Source organism: Lynx rufus, unplaced genomic scaffold, assembly GCF_022079265.1.
Source record: "Lynx rufus isolate CCGP_SWC_20201006 ecotype Redwood Valley unplaced genomic scaffold, mLynRuf1.p SCAF_2, whole genome shotgun sequence".
In the NCBI taxonomy this organism is placed as follows: domain Eukaryota; kingdom Metazoa; phylum Chordata; class Mammalia; order Carnivora; family Felidae; genus Lynx; species Lynx rufus.
In genome coordinates, this window is record NW_025814834.1 from 222,608,546 (window position 1) to 222,624,542 (window position 15,997).

The window sequence follows — 15,997 nt, forward strand, 5'->3', positions numbered from 1 at the left end:
GCCGGACTGAGCACAGCCCCTCCAGTCCCCCAGCTCCGGGAGCTCCTTGTGGTGAGTCCAGTCGACCTGGGAACAACGGGCCTCAACTGTGTGCCTTGGTTTGCAGGCCCGGGACCAGGGATCTGCGGCTTCTTAGCAACCCCACCCTGCCCCCTGAGCACTGGGCGACAGGCTCTGGATGTCTGCAGCTCTCATCCCAGAAGGCCAGGTAAGGGTCCGGCACCTCGGCCCCCACGGTGCCCCAGACGGAGGTGCCCGCACCCACACGGTGCCCCTGTCTGTTGCAGACCCTGCGCTCTGGGACATGGAGCTCCAGCGCGCTGTCCTTCTGGCGGGTCTCCTGGTGGAAGTTGCTAGCAAATCCTCAGAAAGTGTGGTAGGTGACGCGTCACGGGGCAGCATGGGTGCCAGGAAGTACAGTCTTCCCAGTTTCTTGCCCAGAGGGGCCTCACCCTTCGACCTTTGGGGGTCACCCTTGCCCTGGCCCCAGAGACACTGACTGTGCCCTCTGTCGCGGTCAGGGAGGCCTGTGCCACATGGAGGTCAGCAAACACATGCCCCCAACTGTCACCTGTTCTGTTATGTCCCCTAGAACCTCCTTTCTGTCTCTGCCAAAGTGAACCTGTTGCTGTAGCTGAAATAGGGTCTCTACACAGCTGCCCCCCACTGGCCCTGAATGGAGCCTGCGGGCTCTCTGCCCGACAGCGGGGTGGTTGGAGACTGCTTACTCCAGGCAAGCAGTGGCATAAGGCAGGGTCTGCCCCAGGCTTCCTGTGACCAGGTGCCCTGGCTCTCCCAAGCCACACGTCATCCAGGCCAGGTGGGGCCTTCCGCCACTCTGCCTCTGCTAGGGTTGGGTGGAATGGGATGGCTGGGGTGTCCCTCCTGGGCTGGGCCTCAGCTGTGAACCGGCCTTCGACACTTCCTGTGGTGGTGTGGGTACTCCGTGCCATTCCTTAGACACCTTACCGTTCACTGTGGTCTTGTCGCAAGAAACAAAAGCTCAGCTACGATAAACACACTGCGCCGAGCTCCCCTTAGAAACCCCTCAAGTCTGGTCCCGTAAACGCCAGCGCTTGGCATGTCTGTCCCCCGCGTGGTGCACTCCTGCGTGCTCACCCAGCAGGTGTGAGGTCATACCCCACAGCCTGCCCTGGTCTGGGCACTTCCTCTTCGAGGGCCAAGCTGAAAACCCCCGGTGGAAGGCATCCGTAGCATTTCTGAGAACATCGGTGGACCAGCCAGGACCCAGGGGGTGACTATTTTGCTGGGAGTGAGGGGCAGACACACCTCACCAGGGAGGCCAGGGCCGCTTGGGTTTATCTTCATATCTTATTATAGCCTAGAAAAACGTGTGTGTCCTTTTTTCATGAAGGAGTCCACATGTGGCCCCGCAGTAGGGTTTAGCACCTCTGTCGTCTGGCAGGTGGCGAATAGCCAGGCACACCTCATTTTATCGCGCTGTGCAGATACTGCATTTTTCCAGATTGAAGGTTTGCGGCCACCCTGCGTTGAGCGAGTCTGTGGGTGCCACGTTTCCACCAGCATCTGCTCACAACATGTCTCTGCGCCACATTTTGGTGATTCTCACAATATTTCGACTCTTTCATTACTATCACATTTGTTACGGTGACTTGTGATCAGTGATTATGACCCGCTGAAAGTTCGGGCGACGGCCAGCATTTTGCAGCAGCAGAGCAGTTTAATTAAGGCACGTACATTGTGTTTTAGACACGACGCGATTGCACGCCTAATGGACTATAGTGTAAACGTAACTTGTACACATACCTGAAACCAGAAAATTCACTTGACGCGCTTTATTGTGGTCTGGAACTGAATCCGCAGTACCTCTGAGTAAAGCCTGTCAATCATTTCTTGGACTGAAGTGCCCCACCGCGTATCCGCCTGTGGTCCGCGGGGCGATCGGCAGCAGCTCCGCCCCGGACCCGAGACCCACCTGGAGAAAGGGCCACGGCCCCCACCACCTCCCAGGCGAGGCCTTGGGTGGTCAGCCGGGCAGGCAGTGGAGGGAAGCGACAACATAAACCTCGGTCCCGGAAGTGTTCCCAGGACCGCTCCCTGCCCCTCCTCGCTGCCCCAGGCCAGGGCCGTTCCCAGCCTGGCCTGCTTGTCCTGCCCGAGGAGCGTCCGGCTGTGGGGTCTGACAGCTCACCACCGTCTCCCCTCTAGGGCCAGCAGCCTGAATGTTGTGTGGACTTGGTGGATGTCAACACCACCTGCCCGAGCACAAGCCCGTGTGGCCCAGGTAAGCTGCTTTGGCATGAGCCAGCCCTGACCGGTCATCACCAGCGTGGTGATGAGGACAGTGCTCATGTGAACTCTGCTGAGCTCACCGCGCCTGGTGTGAGCAGGAGGGCACACGGCCCCTCAGGAAGGACGCTGGAGAGGCCTGGGAGCTGGGCCAGGGGCTGGGAGAGCGGACAGAAGCCGCAGGAAGGGGACAGGACCGCGTCTGAGCCTCCCTCCTGGCCAGCAGCCCGGCTGCCTCTTCTTGGGCAGAAGGGGCAGGACCCCGTGAGGAGACTGGCTCCGGGCAGTGGGAGGTGTGGGGGAAGCGAGACTCTACCTCTCCTCCTAGGGTGTCCGGCCGGACGATTCGCGGGGACAAGCCCACAGCCCGAGTAACATAAGCTTTATGTGACACGGGAGCCTCATAAAGAAGCCAAGACGGGAGCGCTCACGCGCCAGGCTGAGCAGGGAGAGGCGACTGCGGGAAAGTAGGCTGTGTGTGGGGTGGAGGCAGGTGAGGGCGACCTTAACGAGGTCCGCCGGGCTCGGGTCCCTGGCGACGCGCGCGTTCCTTTCCCCCTGCTGCGTGGGCGTCCTCCACGTGGGGCCTTTGTCCCTGCTTCTCAGGGAGAGAAAGCGACGCCAGAGCCCTTCTTGCTCCTGTGTTTTGAGGGTCTTCAGCTCAAGATAATTTTTGTGTGAAAGAGGCATATTTTGGGGTGACGTTCGGGTTCCCTCAGCCCCCCCTTGAAACTTCATCCTCAGAACGTTTCACACATCAAAAGCCAAGCTGGTAGCTGAGGGAGATTTGCTTGGAAGTTGAGATGAGGGACGGGCAGTGGGAGAAAGAGCGTAGGTGGAGCGGGCAGGAAGGAGCGGGTCTGAGCCCCTGGTGGCACGCCTCGGGCTCGGTGTCCTGGTGGCCGTCCGCCCGGTGAGACCGATGCTCAGGCCGGGCCTCCACCGGAACGGGGCCTCGGCATGGCGTGAGCGGGCAGGTGTGTAGTCAGAGGCGTTTCTGGGGAAACAAAAGAAAACGGATGTGAATGGTGGTAGCGAGTTACAAACCTGCTTTTTCAGTCTAGAGGCCAGTCTCTAAGTACCTTTCTGGATGCTGCGCTCAAAGCCCGTTTGGGGGGTGAGGACAGCAAGAGGCAGTCTGACGGATTTCCCGGGTTGCACTGCGGCGAGTGTCTCTGGTGAGGTCGTGGGGCTTCTTGTGAGCTTCCCGAGTGGCCCACACAGCAGCAGGCACGAGGTTGTCCACACGTGAGGTGTCGAGGTGACTTCTGCAAGGTTCGTGTCAAGACGTCCAGCCTCAGCTTTGGGGAGACGGCTGTTTTAGTTGTTTTTTTTTTTTTTTTAATGTTTGTTTATTGCCCGCCTGGGCGGCTCAGTCAGTGAAGCATCCGAGTCTTGATTTCGGCTCAGGTCACGATCTCACGGTTCGTGGGATCGAGCCCTGCGTCAGCCTCTGTGCCTGCTTGGAATTCTCTCTCTCTCTCCCCCTCTGGCTGCCCCTCCCCCTACTCGTGCGTGTGTGCTCGCTCTCTCTCTCCAAATAAATAATAAACATTCAGCACGGAGCCCGTCGTGGGGCTTGATCCCACGAACCGTGAGATCATGGCCTGAGCTGAAACCAAGAGTTGGATGCTCAACCAACTGAGCCACCCAGGCGCCCTGAATTGAATTTGTTTTTAAAATAAGTCTAGCCTCACTAAACTTGGCCCGATTACCTAGCTAAGTGCAGCAAGAATAGTGATTAACCATTTAGACTTTTAAGTCTGGACCTTTTCACAAGGAATCTTGGGTTGGACTCTCGAGGCTGGGAAGCCAAGCCAAGGACTTGCCATCAGACCTTACCTGCAGTACCTATAGATGTTGGTGAATTCCTCTCTCCTTTTTTTTATGTTTATGTATTTTATTTTATTTTTTTTTTTAATTTTTTTTTTCAACGTTTTTATTTATTTTTGGGACAGACAGAGACAGAGCATGAACGGGGGAGGGGCAGAGAGAGAGGGAGACACAGAATCGGAAACAGGCTCCAGGCTCCGAGCCATCCACCCGGAGCCTGACGCGGGGCTCGAACTCACGGACCGCGAGATCGTGACCTGGCTGAAGTCGGACGCTTAACCGACTGCGCCACCCAGGCGCCCCAATGTTTATGTATTTTAGACAGAGGGAGAGAGAGAGTATGTATGAGCAAGGGAGGGACAGGGAGAGAGGGAGACAAAGGATCTGAAGCAGGCTCTGAGAGTGCACTGCCCGACGTGGGGCTCGAACTCACAAACCGTGAGATCATGACCTGAGCAGAAGTTGGATGCTTCACCTATGGAGCCCCCCAGGCGCCCTGAATTCCCCTCTTCTCAAGGTCAAAATACCCTTAAGTTTCCTGGATTGGCCAGGAAGTGAGCTTCCTTACTCACCTGTAAGTGAGGCTGGGAAGTATCAGGTGGTTTTCCTTCCTTCCTTCCTTCCTTCCTTCCTTCCTTCCTTCCTTCCTTCCTCCCTCCCTCCCTCCCTCCCTCCCTTCCTCCTTCCCTCCTTCCGTCCTTCCTTCCCCTTTCCTCCCCTCCCCTCCCCTTCCTGTCCCTCTTTTCCCTTCACCTCTTATCTCCCCTTCCCTTCCCTTATGGATTTTTTTTTTTAAGTAATCTCTACACCCATCGTGGGGCTTGAACCCATGACCCTGAGATCAAGAGTCACATGCACCACTGACCCAGTCTGCCAGGCACCCCTCCTGTGGTTTTTCAAAAGCGGCTTCATTGGCTTCGTAAAGTCAACCTTAGCTCCTTTGGTCACCAGTCCCGGCTCTCTAACTGTGCCTTGTCGCTGCACAAAGCAGCCCAGCCCTGGGCCTCCTTGGGGCCGGCAGCCCTGCACCGCTTTGCCCGGTTACCCTGCAGCCGGGTGGAGGGGTGCTTCCCAGAAGAATGGCCTCGCCGGCACCGGATCTGTTCCGGGACCCCACGCTCCCAGGCCTCCTGGTGTGGTGCCGGGCCTGTCTGCCCGCGGTACCACAGGAGTAACCGCTGGTCAGTCTTCAGGCCTGCCATCCACTTAGCGTCATCTCACAGTGACACATTGTGTAGATTAAACGTCGCACCCGAGTCTGGGGCTTGTCCCTGGACACTGCCCCAGCGGCCAGCGCTAGCATTTAGGCCCAGGTCAGTACCTGCAATCGAGCATGTGTTTGCTTAGCTTCTGTGCTAAATGTTGGGGATGCTAAGAAAAAATAAAGGTACAAGACACAATTCTTGCCCTTAAGGGGTGCCCTGGCTACTTGGCAAAACAGACTGTCCATGAACCGCTGGCCGGTGAGAGCTGGGCTGCTCCCAGCACCGGGGGAGGGGGAGGCTGCTGGCCGGCACATCAGTCTGGGACCTCCCCGGGGAAGGGTGCGGAGGGCGGGGACAACACGGGGGCAAGGGTCACCGCTGGGCTGGAGGCAGTGCCACTGATGGGGCAGGGTGAGGGCCGGCGGTCAGGCCATCGTGGTCCTCCCACGGCCGTGCGTGGCGCCCGCCTGCAGGATTTTACGAGACGTCCGGTAAAGGAGCCCGCAGGAGCCCCTGGGTGAGCGAGCTCGCCGCGGCTCCCGTCGAGTTTGTTTCTTTTTCTGAGAGCAGGTATGCCGCTCCATCCAGACCTGCAAAACGCACATTCTTGGACGAACTCTCATTTCACCAAGTCAGAATACAGAAAAGCCCCCTGAAGACAGCTGGCGTGGGTCACTCGCAGCTGAGTCACTGTCTCTTGCGCAGGCTGCTACAGGCACCGGAACGAAGACGGCAGTATCAGCTGCGTCCGATGCAGAAATGGCACCTACCACGGCTCCGAATGCAGAGGCCGCACGTCGCTGCCCGGCCGCCCCGCGGCACCCCCCACCGGGCCCGCCTGGCCTGCTTCCCGCCGAGGGGCCTCATCTCCAAGTTCTGGAGGAACGGGTGGGAGTTGCCTTTCTTGTTCCCACAGCAGCGGGTGGCCCACCTCGCCCGGGACCACCAGCCGTCGAGTGAACACCCTCGCTCGGGTCCCCTCTGTGCCCAAATCCTTGTCCCTGCGGGACGGCCATGGGGCAAGGGCAGCTGTGTCCCCATGGCCACCTCCCTTTCTGGTTTCTGGCCCGTGATTCCCCACTGAGCTGTGTCTCGGGTCCCCTGGGTGTCCTCAGCTGGGTCCCCGTGCGTGGTCCAGACCTGCCCAGGGCTGCCCGGGAGCCGGCACACTCACACGTCTGCTTCCCCACAGCCGCTGGCTGGGGCACGCACTTCCCGGTGAACAGGAGCACAGGGACACCGGGGCGGCCTGATTTTGGTAAGTCTCTGGCTCACCGGCCCAGAGCAGGGCTTCTGCCAGGTCTCGGTGGAAAAGGGGGCGTTCCTAGTGCCCGTGACCACTTACGCCGGCCTCAGCAGGGCCACGGCTAAGGCCAAGGTCGAACTGCAGCCCGGCCGAGGGATCTATGTGCGAGAACCCTGCCCGATCACAGAGCGGGGCTGGCGTCAGTGGGCACAGGCAGGAGGCCTTTGCCACAGCACTCACACGTGCCCCCGAGGTTCTAGTCAGTGGAAGGCCACCTCACCCGTGGCCTCAGTCCTGGCCCACCCAGCCCCTCAGTCCGCAGAAACTCTGGGTGTGCGGTTCTCTGGAGACTGGAGGGTGCCCTGAGGTCCCCTTGCCTCCCTCCGCTGTGGCTCTTCTGGGGATGTGGGGTCTGGCCTGCAAACACTGCGTGCCAGGCCGAAGAGCCCATCACACCACCCGGTCCTCAGGGCCAGACACAGGCCCCTCTCCTGCACACTCTGTCCTCAGCCTGCTCCTGATCACTGGGCGTCCCATCCCGTCCGAGATACGGCACGGTCCTGCCACGGAGGTGTGGCACCCCAGCCGCTGGGGCCACTGCAGTCGGGGAGCAGGACCGGCCCCGGGAGTGGTCGCCTCTTCTGAGGTGACCAGGTCGTGACGGGGTCTCGTGACCTGCAGACGCTGGGCCTTCAGCAGAGGACACATTGTACGTGGACTGAGAGGGCTCTGGCCTTCTGCACAAGTTTCAGGACCAGAAGCAAGTGGCTTTGTGCTGACCTGGACCACCAAGGTCGGCCACCAGAGGAGGAGTTTTAGGGCGGGGTCAGCAGAGACGGCCCCAGCCTCCTGTGATACCGTGCCGGGCCTAGCAGTGGGGGTGCTGATGGCGGAAGGCCGCGAGTCTGGCCGTCGGGCCCATTTTCACTGCAGCAAGTTTGGGGCGGGACACCCTTGCCAAATGAGCTGGAATTCATCCCCGCTTCTAGGTTCCAGTGTAGCCGCAGCCGCGCCTCATGCCTGTCCACAGGCAGTCTGAGAGCACTTTCCCCACAGTTGCCATCCAGAGCCCCCACCCACGGGCCCAGCCAGCCTGTCCTGCTGACCCGTGTAGGTAAAGATGGGCAGGCATCGTGGGCCCAGGGTCCCCTCTGCTGACCGGCCCCCAGGAAGGGAGGATGTCGTGGGAACCGCTGCCTCTGAGTCGAGGGCTTTGACCTGGATGCCGGGGGTACGGGAGCCCACAGTCCGTGCCGAGCCTTTGGGAAGGAGACGGGGACCCCGGGGCCTGCTGTTCTCGGGGGCTGAAATCCTCAGCCCTCTCCATATCCCACCCCCCTGTGAGAAGCCTGAGGCCGAGGGAGGCTGAGCACCTCAGCCCCACAGCCCCGGTGTGTTCAGGAACAGGGGTCTGGGGGGTCCCCTGAGGCCTGTCCAGGCTTGCCACTGGCTGCCACTCACTCTGCTCACAGGGGGCCCTCAAGTGGCAGCCTCTCTCTTCCTGGGGACATTCTTCATCAGCTCTGGCCTCATCCTCTCCGTGGCTGGGTTCTTCTACCTGAAGCGAACCAGTAAACTGCCCAAGGTCTTCTACGGAAGAAACAAAGGTATTTCCTCCTGCCACCGTGGCAACACCCTGCTGAGCCAGAGGGTCCTGCCCAGTGCACACACCCGCACGGAGCCACGGGTACTGCCTGGGGGGCACGGAGAAGTGGGGGCCGGGGTGGCGAGATCCAGGGTGCCCGGCAATGAAGACTCCTCACAGAACGACAGGAAGGGGACTGGCTTGTCACGTGGTTCTTGTGTCTGAGAGTATGAGCGGCAGCCACTTCCTAGGGAGGCTCCCGTGTGGATTCTGTGGGACTCTCAGGGTGGAGGTGTTGGCGAGACTCCACCTCAGGGCATCACAGCGGGGTCGCTGATGCGGGGTGGGAGGGGTGTGGGGAGGGGGTGACATCCCTGGTCGAGGGGCCACCTGCCTGCAGCTCCTCCAGCCAGCTGTCTCCTCTCCCCGTCCTGCCTCCCTGGGACTGGGGGGGACAGGCAGGCTGGTGCAGGGACAGTGGGGCCCCACGCCACTCCAGCTTACCCCGGACTGGATTGCAGACCCGCCTCCCTCCCGAAGATATTGGTGTCACTCCTGCCGTGCCCTCGGGTGTGCCGGGCAGATGGTCTGGCCGACGGATCTGATCCTACAGTGGACAGTGCTGGGGGTGATTAGCTAGAGCTTCCTTACCTGGCCCCAGTGAGACCCTGTCCACCCACTGATGGCCAATGCGGGGGGCCTCCGAGGGGCTGTTGTAGCTCGAAGGTCCTGAGAGCGAGGGGCCGGGCCCCCACGCCAGTCAGGATGGGCACTCCGAGTCCGCCGTGGGAGTCTGCTCCACTGCAGTGGCCACGGAGGTCCTGGTGTGTCAGTGCAGTGGCCGGGGCACTCCCACTCCGAGCCTCCTCCCTACCGCCCCCAGAGCTGCTCCTGGGCAGCCTAGGTGCCCACCAAGAGCGCAGGGGTGCATAGCGGCCTACCCAACGGAGGTGAGAAGTGGGCACTGTGGTGGTCTCTTGAGGCGGGCCCTCAGCCCTGGGCCTCACCTGGAAATGCAGGCAAGGGTAGAGCCTTCTCTGTCTTCCTGACGGTGCTGGAGACCAAGAGAAATGTGCCTGCCGAGGGCTGGCTTGTGGCTCCGCCAAGAGGGCCTGGGAGGGCGGCTCTCCCTGGGGTGCTTGGGGGCCCGTCACCCCAAGTGCATCTGGGAAGTGTGGCCGGACAGACCACTGCTAGGCTGAGGGCACTGCTGGGCAGGTGTGTGGAGGTGGGGCTGGGCTGAGCCTGGAGCGGGGGAAGAGCCTCTGCAGGCCCTGGGGACCCCCTCCCCAGGCGAGGGACCCCCGCCCCGGGCGAGGTAGCTATGTGGCCTCCAGGTGACGCCTGTGTTTGCCCACAGCCCCTGCCCTGCAGCCTGGCGAAGCTGTAAGTAACCAGAAGGATGGGCTGAGTGCCCCCGTGTCGTGGGCCTCTGTGCTGGGGGCCACCTGCACTTCTCACTGTGCCTTTTCTCCTTTTCAAGGCTGCTATGATTCCCCCGCCACAGTCCTCAGGTACGTCAGTCCTCATCTCAGGGTGAAAGATTTCAAAATTGTCCCTCCCTTGGGATCAGCCGCCCTTCAGGGACCACTGCAGGACTGGGCTCTGCAGGCACCTGGCCCTGTAGTTCTCGGGACACCAGGTTCTCCCACCGTCAGCCACGGGACACTGGGTTCCCCCGTCGTCAACCACGGGACACCGGGTTCCCCCATCGTCAGCCACGGACACCGGGTTCCCCTATGGTCAACTGCAGCTCTCATGCCTTTTCCTTTCGTTCCTGACATGCTGAGTCTGTCGGGAGAGAAGGAGAATACCCAGCAGAGGGTCTGGGGCCATCCCCGGAAGCCTTTGCTTGGCCCTCCCCAAGTCCCAGCTCTAGCTGGGCGGTAGGTGCAGGGAGCAGGCTGGCCCCTCCGGGTGGCTGGCACTTCAGTTTTACTGGGTCGGGTGTGCCCCACCTTGGATGATTCCGGGAGTAGGTACACATATGAACCCTGTTATAGATGACGCCATGACCACAGAGAGGTTAAGTGACTGGCCCGTGGTCACACAGCCACAGGCCATGCAGCAAGTCTCCTGGCCTTCCCAGTCTTGTTCTTACCTCTGTGCACAAGTCTGGAGTGGGGACAGGGTGGGTGTCCCTCTTCTTTGGGCACAAAGAAGTTACTTGGTCAAGGCTAGCTCCTCCCTGCCCCATACAACGCTTGTCTGTGATGTCTCTAAAGCAGTACCATCTACAGGCATCTTGAATGTAAGTTCCTTGCATTAGCACCCTGGGGCCGTCATAACAAATGCCCGCGAACTGCAAGTGCGGGGCTTGAAGCGACAGAAATGCACTCCGTCCCAGCTCAGGAGGCCAGAGGTCAGAAATCAAGGTGGGGGGTGGGGGCACTCCTTCCCGAGTCTCCAGGGGAGGGTCCGTCCTGCCTCCTCCGGCCTCTGGTGGCTCCAGGCGTCCCTGGGCTGGTGGCCACACCACTCCAGCCTCTGTCCCCCATCTTCACGTGACTTCTCCTGGGTCTCCTCTCTCTGCCTCCCTCTTGTGAGGACGCTGGCCATCGGATTTAGGGCCCACCAGATAATCCAGGAGGATCTCATCTCAAGACCCCCAATCACATCTGCAAATACCCTTTTTCCAAGTAAGGTCACATCTGCAGGTTCTGGGGCTCCGGACGTGGACACATTTGGGGGGACACCATCCAGTCCTATTGTGCCTCATGGGACCTGTTGGCCTCTGTGTTTCGGGAGAGCAAGGTGCTCGTCCAGGCCAAGGTGCTTGGGGTGCAGGGGCACCGAGTGTCCCAAATGAGTGGAGCGTTCGTCACAGAGTCTCCCCTCAGCTGCGGCCACTCCGCTCACAAGCTGGAGCTCAGTGGGATTCCCTCCCCCTCTGCTGCGGCCACACCCCACTCCTGTGAGCTGTGCTGAGAGCCGACACCGGGGGCCATTCCTCCTGTCCCAGGCCCCCCTCTGACCCTGCCCGTTTCTGACCCTGTTTCAGTGCGGAAGCCGCGCTATGTCAGACGCGAGCGGCCTTTGGACAGGGACACAGGCCCCACTGCCATCTCCTCGGTGGAGGCCCGGGTCAGCAACGTCTGACCCAGGGACCCACCCACAACTCTGCACACCGCCTCGGAGAGAGCCCAGCACACAGAGGGCAGGTCTGGACACGGCCCCTGGCTCAGCTTGACCGTCTCCCAGCAACAGATGCCCAGTTGGAACCCGCCCAGCTGCTGGAAGGTGCTTCTTCCCACCCCACAGCTGCTCAGTGTAATGGAGGGGGAGGCGCCCCTGAGGCGGGCTCCAGAGCGTGGCCATGTGGGGTCTGGGCCCCTCAGGAGAGACAAGGACTGCTGGGCTTCTCCGTGCTTGGCAAAGCCGGGAGCTCGGCCACCCTGCCTATCAGAGCCCACAGCGGGCAGACGTCCCCCGCACCACCAGGCCAGTCGGCCTCCTGGCCTCCCCGCCCGGACGGTGTCCGGACCAGGGGAGGTGGGGCATGAGAACTGGCCCCTCCAAGGCTGAGGCGCCTACAGGGCCATCCTGTAGCCAAGAGCCCCGCCCCCTCACCCCGAGCCCCAAACCACAGATTTCCAGGAGCTGCAGAGGCGAGTTTCTTGGTTTGCTACTGACTTCTGTCAGTTTGAAGCAGCAAAGGCGGAGGGGCCCTGCTGTCCTCTCTGTCTCCTGCTCATCACCGGCTCCCCACACGGGGCCCACGTGCTGCAGGGACTTGTCCACCCAGGGACTGACCTGAAAGCTCTGGAGGCCAAGGCCAGGCCCCCTGAGGGACGTGTCCACCCAGGGTCACATTTACCTGTGACTGCTGCCTGGGTAGCCTGGTCTGGATGGACCTGTGGAGGGCCGTGCTGTCCCTGGCTGCTTGCACACAGAAAGGGGTTCCCGAGGAGAAAGGAGCGATTGTGGCTACCTCCCACGCACTGGGCTCGGCACTGTCCTTCCCAGATTCTCAGTCGAGAATGATGGCTCCTTCGGCACCTGGTCCACAGCCCAGGGTCCCGAGGCAGGGCCTGTGTGCTCAGCTGCTGTGCCCTTCTGCACCGTGACACGTGGCCCACGCGTCTACAGTTTATGGGTACGAGCTCTTTCGAGACTTGAACCCGCGACGGGCCCAGCACTGAGCGGGGCGCAGCAGCTCAAAATCAGTGTCAATAAACTATTCAGGGCTTTCCCCATCCTCACTGCGCCAAGGGTCCTCTGTTCCTCAGTAAGGGTGAGGCCCCGCTGTGGCCTGGCCCCACCTGCCCCACTGTGGGGGAGACCTAGGGGCGCCGAGAGAGCCAAGTCCCCCACGGCGGGCCCCCAGCCAGGCTGACGTGGACTCCTTCACTTCTCCAGGAATGGTGACCTGTCCCTGTGGGCACTGTTGTTCTTCCCTCTGTCCCCTTGGTGTGAAGAGAAGGGGACCCAGAAGGAGGTGGGGAGACCAGGCTCAGGGTACCCCCCCCCCAGCTTCAGGGACCACGGGGAAGTGAGGTGACACTCCACTGCCCATCTGTGCCGATCGGAGGCTGGGAGGCTGGGGCTGAGAGCCAGGGGAGAACGTGCAGGACCGTCCAGACTCCCTTGGTTTCTGTGGCCCCCGAGGTCGGGGGGGGGGGGGCGTCCCATCCTGTGGATCCTTGTGGGGAGGGAGGCAGACGTGCGAAGACACTCGCTCGTCCCCGTTCCCACATTTGCACCAAACCCTTGCTGCTAATCTGGGGACAAAACAGGAAATGAAGAGCCATGTTCAACCAGGACAGCAGGTACAGCCAGTCAGGCCCTGAAGGCCCAGGCTGGGCACGGATGCCCCCAACCCCACCTCCAGCGGCCTTCTCTATTTCCTCCACCCTAAGCTGCAAACTGGAAACCTGGGGCCATTCTAACATCTCCGAGTCCTCCCCCACCCCCAGCCCCCAGCCCCCAGCCCCCAGCCCCAGCTTTGCCCCATCCCTGGCAGCAAAGGCAAGTCTATATTTCACTCTGCACCCCCTCTGGCTCCTACACTCAGGATGACCTTCCCCTGACATTCAAGGCCTGGGTGGCTTGGCCTCTGTGGCCCTCAGCCACGCCAGCTGAGCCCCCGCCCCCAAGCCTGAGACCACAGATTTCCAGGAGCTGCAGAGGCAAGATTCTGCCACTGGACACCCCGGGGCCTGCGTGCCACTGTTCTCTAGGCCCCAGTGGGGAGTGTGGTCACTGGACCAGTTCCATGACCCTAATGGGCATTCAGGCTAGAAAGCTTGTGAGTGAGTGGGTGCCATAGGGTATGGGGGCACCTGAGCTGGGGGCGGGTTAGCTGGCAGAGTCAAGGCATCCCCAGTGGGGCCCTGCCAGCCACTCCCATGTCCATCCTGAGCTCCAGCCGCAGCCAGCCCTTCCCTGGATCCCAGCTCTCGTGTAAGAAGGCAAAATGAGGCCGATTTATGGGGTCATCGCTCAGGCCAAAGGCAGGTGGGGTACCTGTCACCTCCTGACCCCCCACCATGTCCATTGCTTTGGAGATCCCCCTCACCCTGGGAGGTGAGCATGGTGTGGGCGGTGAGCAGTTGGCACGGTCCCCGGGTCATAGCTGGCAGCTCATTCATTCGTTCGTTCACTCAGCACTAGGAGAATCACTGAAAGCCGGAAGAGGTCAGAGGCCAGCAAGAGGAAGCACTCCAGCAGCATTAGGAGGTGGGTGCACAGAGCAGGAGCGAGTGGGGCGCAAGGAGGTAATGTGAGTGCAGAGGTCCTGGCCAGGAGCCTGGGCACAAGACCCCAGAAGGAGTTGGCCGCAGCATGATGGGGGAGGGCTGGCCGATTGACCTAGGGGACCCGGTTCTCCATGCTGGGCATGAGAGGGACAGGACTGGCTGAGTCCAGCGGACATCCTGGCAGGGTTTCCTCATGCCCACAGGGCAGTGCTGAGCCCATCCAGAGCCCAGGGCCCGTTCTCTGCCCATGTCAGAATCGCAGCCCGATGTGTCCCAGAGTCTCTCCGGTATCACTGTCCCTAGCTGGTAGGGATGGGGCAGCAGAGCAGTTGACAGATCAGCCAACACTGGGCAGGTAGGGTTGGGGGCTCAGCCCTCACACCCCCAGGCCACCTGGGCCCCAGATGAGCCCCGAAGGGCCTCTTCGTGCAGCGGCCATTGTGTGTGTCCTTGACAGCACTTGGGGTTTGAAGCCTGTTCTGTCCCAGTCCTGGGGGGGCGGGCCCATAGCCGAGGTGGCCCTTGGGGTACAGTCCTCCCTGCTCATCTGGCCAAGGACAACGTCTGTGTCCAGCCCAGGACTCCTAGGTGTCTGGGGAACCCCACATCTCAAAAGCCACAGATGGACAGGGGTGAGGTGCTCATTAGGGACATTGTCTTCTCCTCAGCACAGCGAGTCCCAGGCCTGTGGGGTCACATACTGAAAGCCATGCTCCCTGCACATGTGTGTGTGTGTGTGTGTGTGTGTGTGCACCTGCACCCGAGGGACACATTTGTGCTCAAACACAGCCAGGTTGGCCTGTTGGCACACATATACCCCCTTACACAGAGAGCGTGTGTGGCCCCGCATCCACGCAGCACAGCTGCCCATCGCTGGGTGGAGTATGAGCAGGGGTGTGGGTACCAGCTGGGTCAGCCAGGTCCTGAGCTGCCGAGATCCCAGTGCCAGGGTCTGGCCCCTGCTCCCGTGCAGTCAGGCCTGGCCACCGCCCCAGATGGCACATTCCTCGGGTCTTCCCTTTGCCTCTGGGCACTGACTTGTCCACTGAGGAGCTCAAGTGATCTCAGAGCTTGAACATTCCCAGAAGCCCTCAGGAGGGTGTTCTCAGAGCAGAGAGACAGAGGGCACTTCCTGGAGGCAGCATGTGGCCCTGAGTCACGGTCCCCTTGGGAACCGGCACCCTGTCACGCAGACGCTGGGCCAGGCCCACACAGTAGCTCCCCACATTGAGCCCCCAGCCCTCTGAATTTCCACCCCCTCTCTGGGTCCCTACCCCCTGGCGAGCTCCCCCTCCCCTGGCCAGCCAGCACACCTCTGTGAACGAGCGGGGTCTCTGGTTTCCCACTGTCAGAGCAGCTGCGACATGGCTGTGAGGGGCACAAGCCGTACCCCTGGCTGGGCCTCAGCCCCCCACGTCCTCCACCCAGGCCCCCGGGCCCCCGGGCCCTCCATTCAGCCCCCCTGCCTTAGCCCCGGGCCTCTGCATAGGCTGGCCCTGGGCTCTGCGAGGACCCCACGCTGGCTGAAGCCATGACCCCTCCCCCCAGGAAGATCTCCAGGCCTCCTGGCTGTGTCCGGGCCTCCTTGTGCTCCAATATCCCTGCCCTTGTGTGTAACTGAGGGTGTCCCCAGCAGACACTCACCCAAAACAAGTCCTATGGCCAGTCTGATCCCTCACTCGTCCTTGCCCTGACTCCACCCCGGGGGTGCCCAGCCCCGACCTCTCGCCCCACTCCCTGGACCCAGAGCAGGAAGTTCCCTCGCGGGTGTGTACGTTGGGGTGGCACACGCATGTAACTGGGCAGTGTGGATGAGGTGGGGGGTGACGAGCGAGGCTGAGATTGGGGGTGGGGGGCTCCTCGGAAAGGCCCTCCCGGGAGGCCCACCTAGTAGCTCAGGTGCACCAGGGCCTTAAACAGGGCTAGTGGGTGGATCGGTTTCTGGACCGGCTCCTCCAGTATCCCAGGGCCTGCTGCGGGGGGAGGTTCTACCCAGGCATGCGGCCCGACCATGGAGGCCTACGCCGACCCCCAGCCTCACCCCAGACTCTGATCTCTCACCTCTGACTTCCTGCCCACCGCTGCCCAGCCTGCCAGGGTGAGGACAGGAGGCCAGCCAATCCCGGAGGCCCCAGGCCACGCCCCTGGCCTGCATGAC

The 15,997-nt window shown here is 61.6% G+C and overlaps 1 protein-coding gene across 9 annotated transcripts in view; it reads left to right on the forward strand.

The window, feature by feature from the left end:
* Window positions 1-15,996, forward strand: part of CUNH1orf159 (chromosome unknown C1orf159 homolog) — a 35,482-nt gene extending 19,486 nt beyond the window's left edge. The window contains exons 2-11 of one of the 9 annotated variants that reach the window (XM_047084023.1): window positions 107-208; window positions 288-376; window positions 2,191-2,266; window positions 6,015-6,197; window positions 6,502-6,567; window positions 8,028-8,162; window positions 9,501-9,654; window positions 11,142-11,380; window positions 13,748-13,819; window positions 15,929-15,996. In XM_047084023.1, coding sequence (XP_046939979.1) covers window positions 305-376; window positions 2,191-2,266; window positions 6,015-6,197; window positions 6,502-6,567; window positions 8,028-8,162; window positions 9,501-9,654; window positions 11,142-11,380; window positions 13,748-13,819; window positions 15,929-15,996 — 1,065 coding nt within the window. In that variant the 5' untranslated portion in view covers window positions 107-208; window positions 288-304. The other 8 variants (XM_047084027.1, XM_047084030.1, XM_047084029.1 and 5 more) reach the window with 8 other exon arrangements.
* Window position 15,997: the final 1 nt, after the last annotated feature.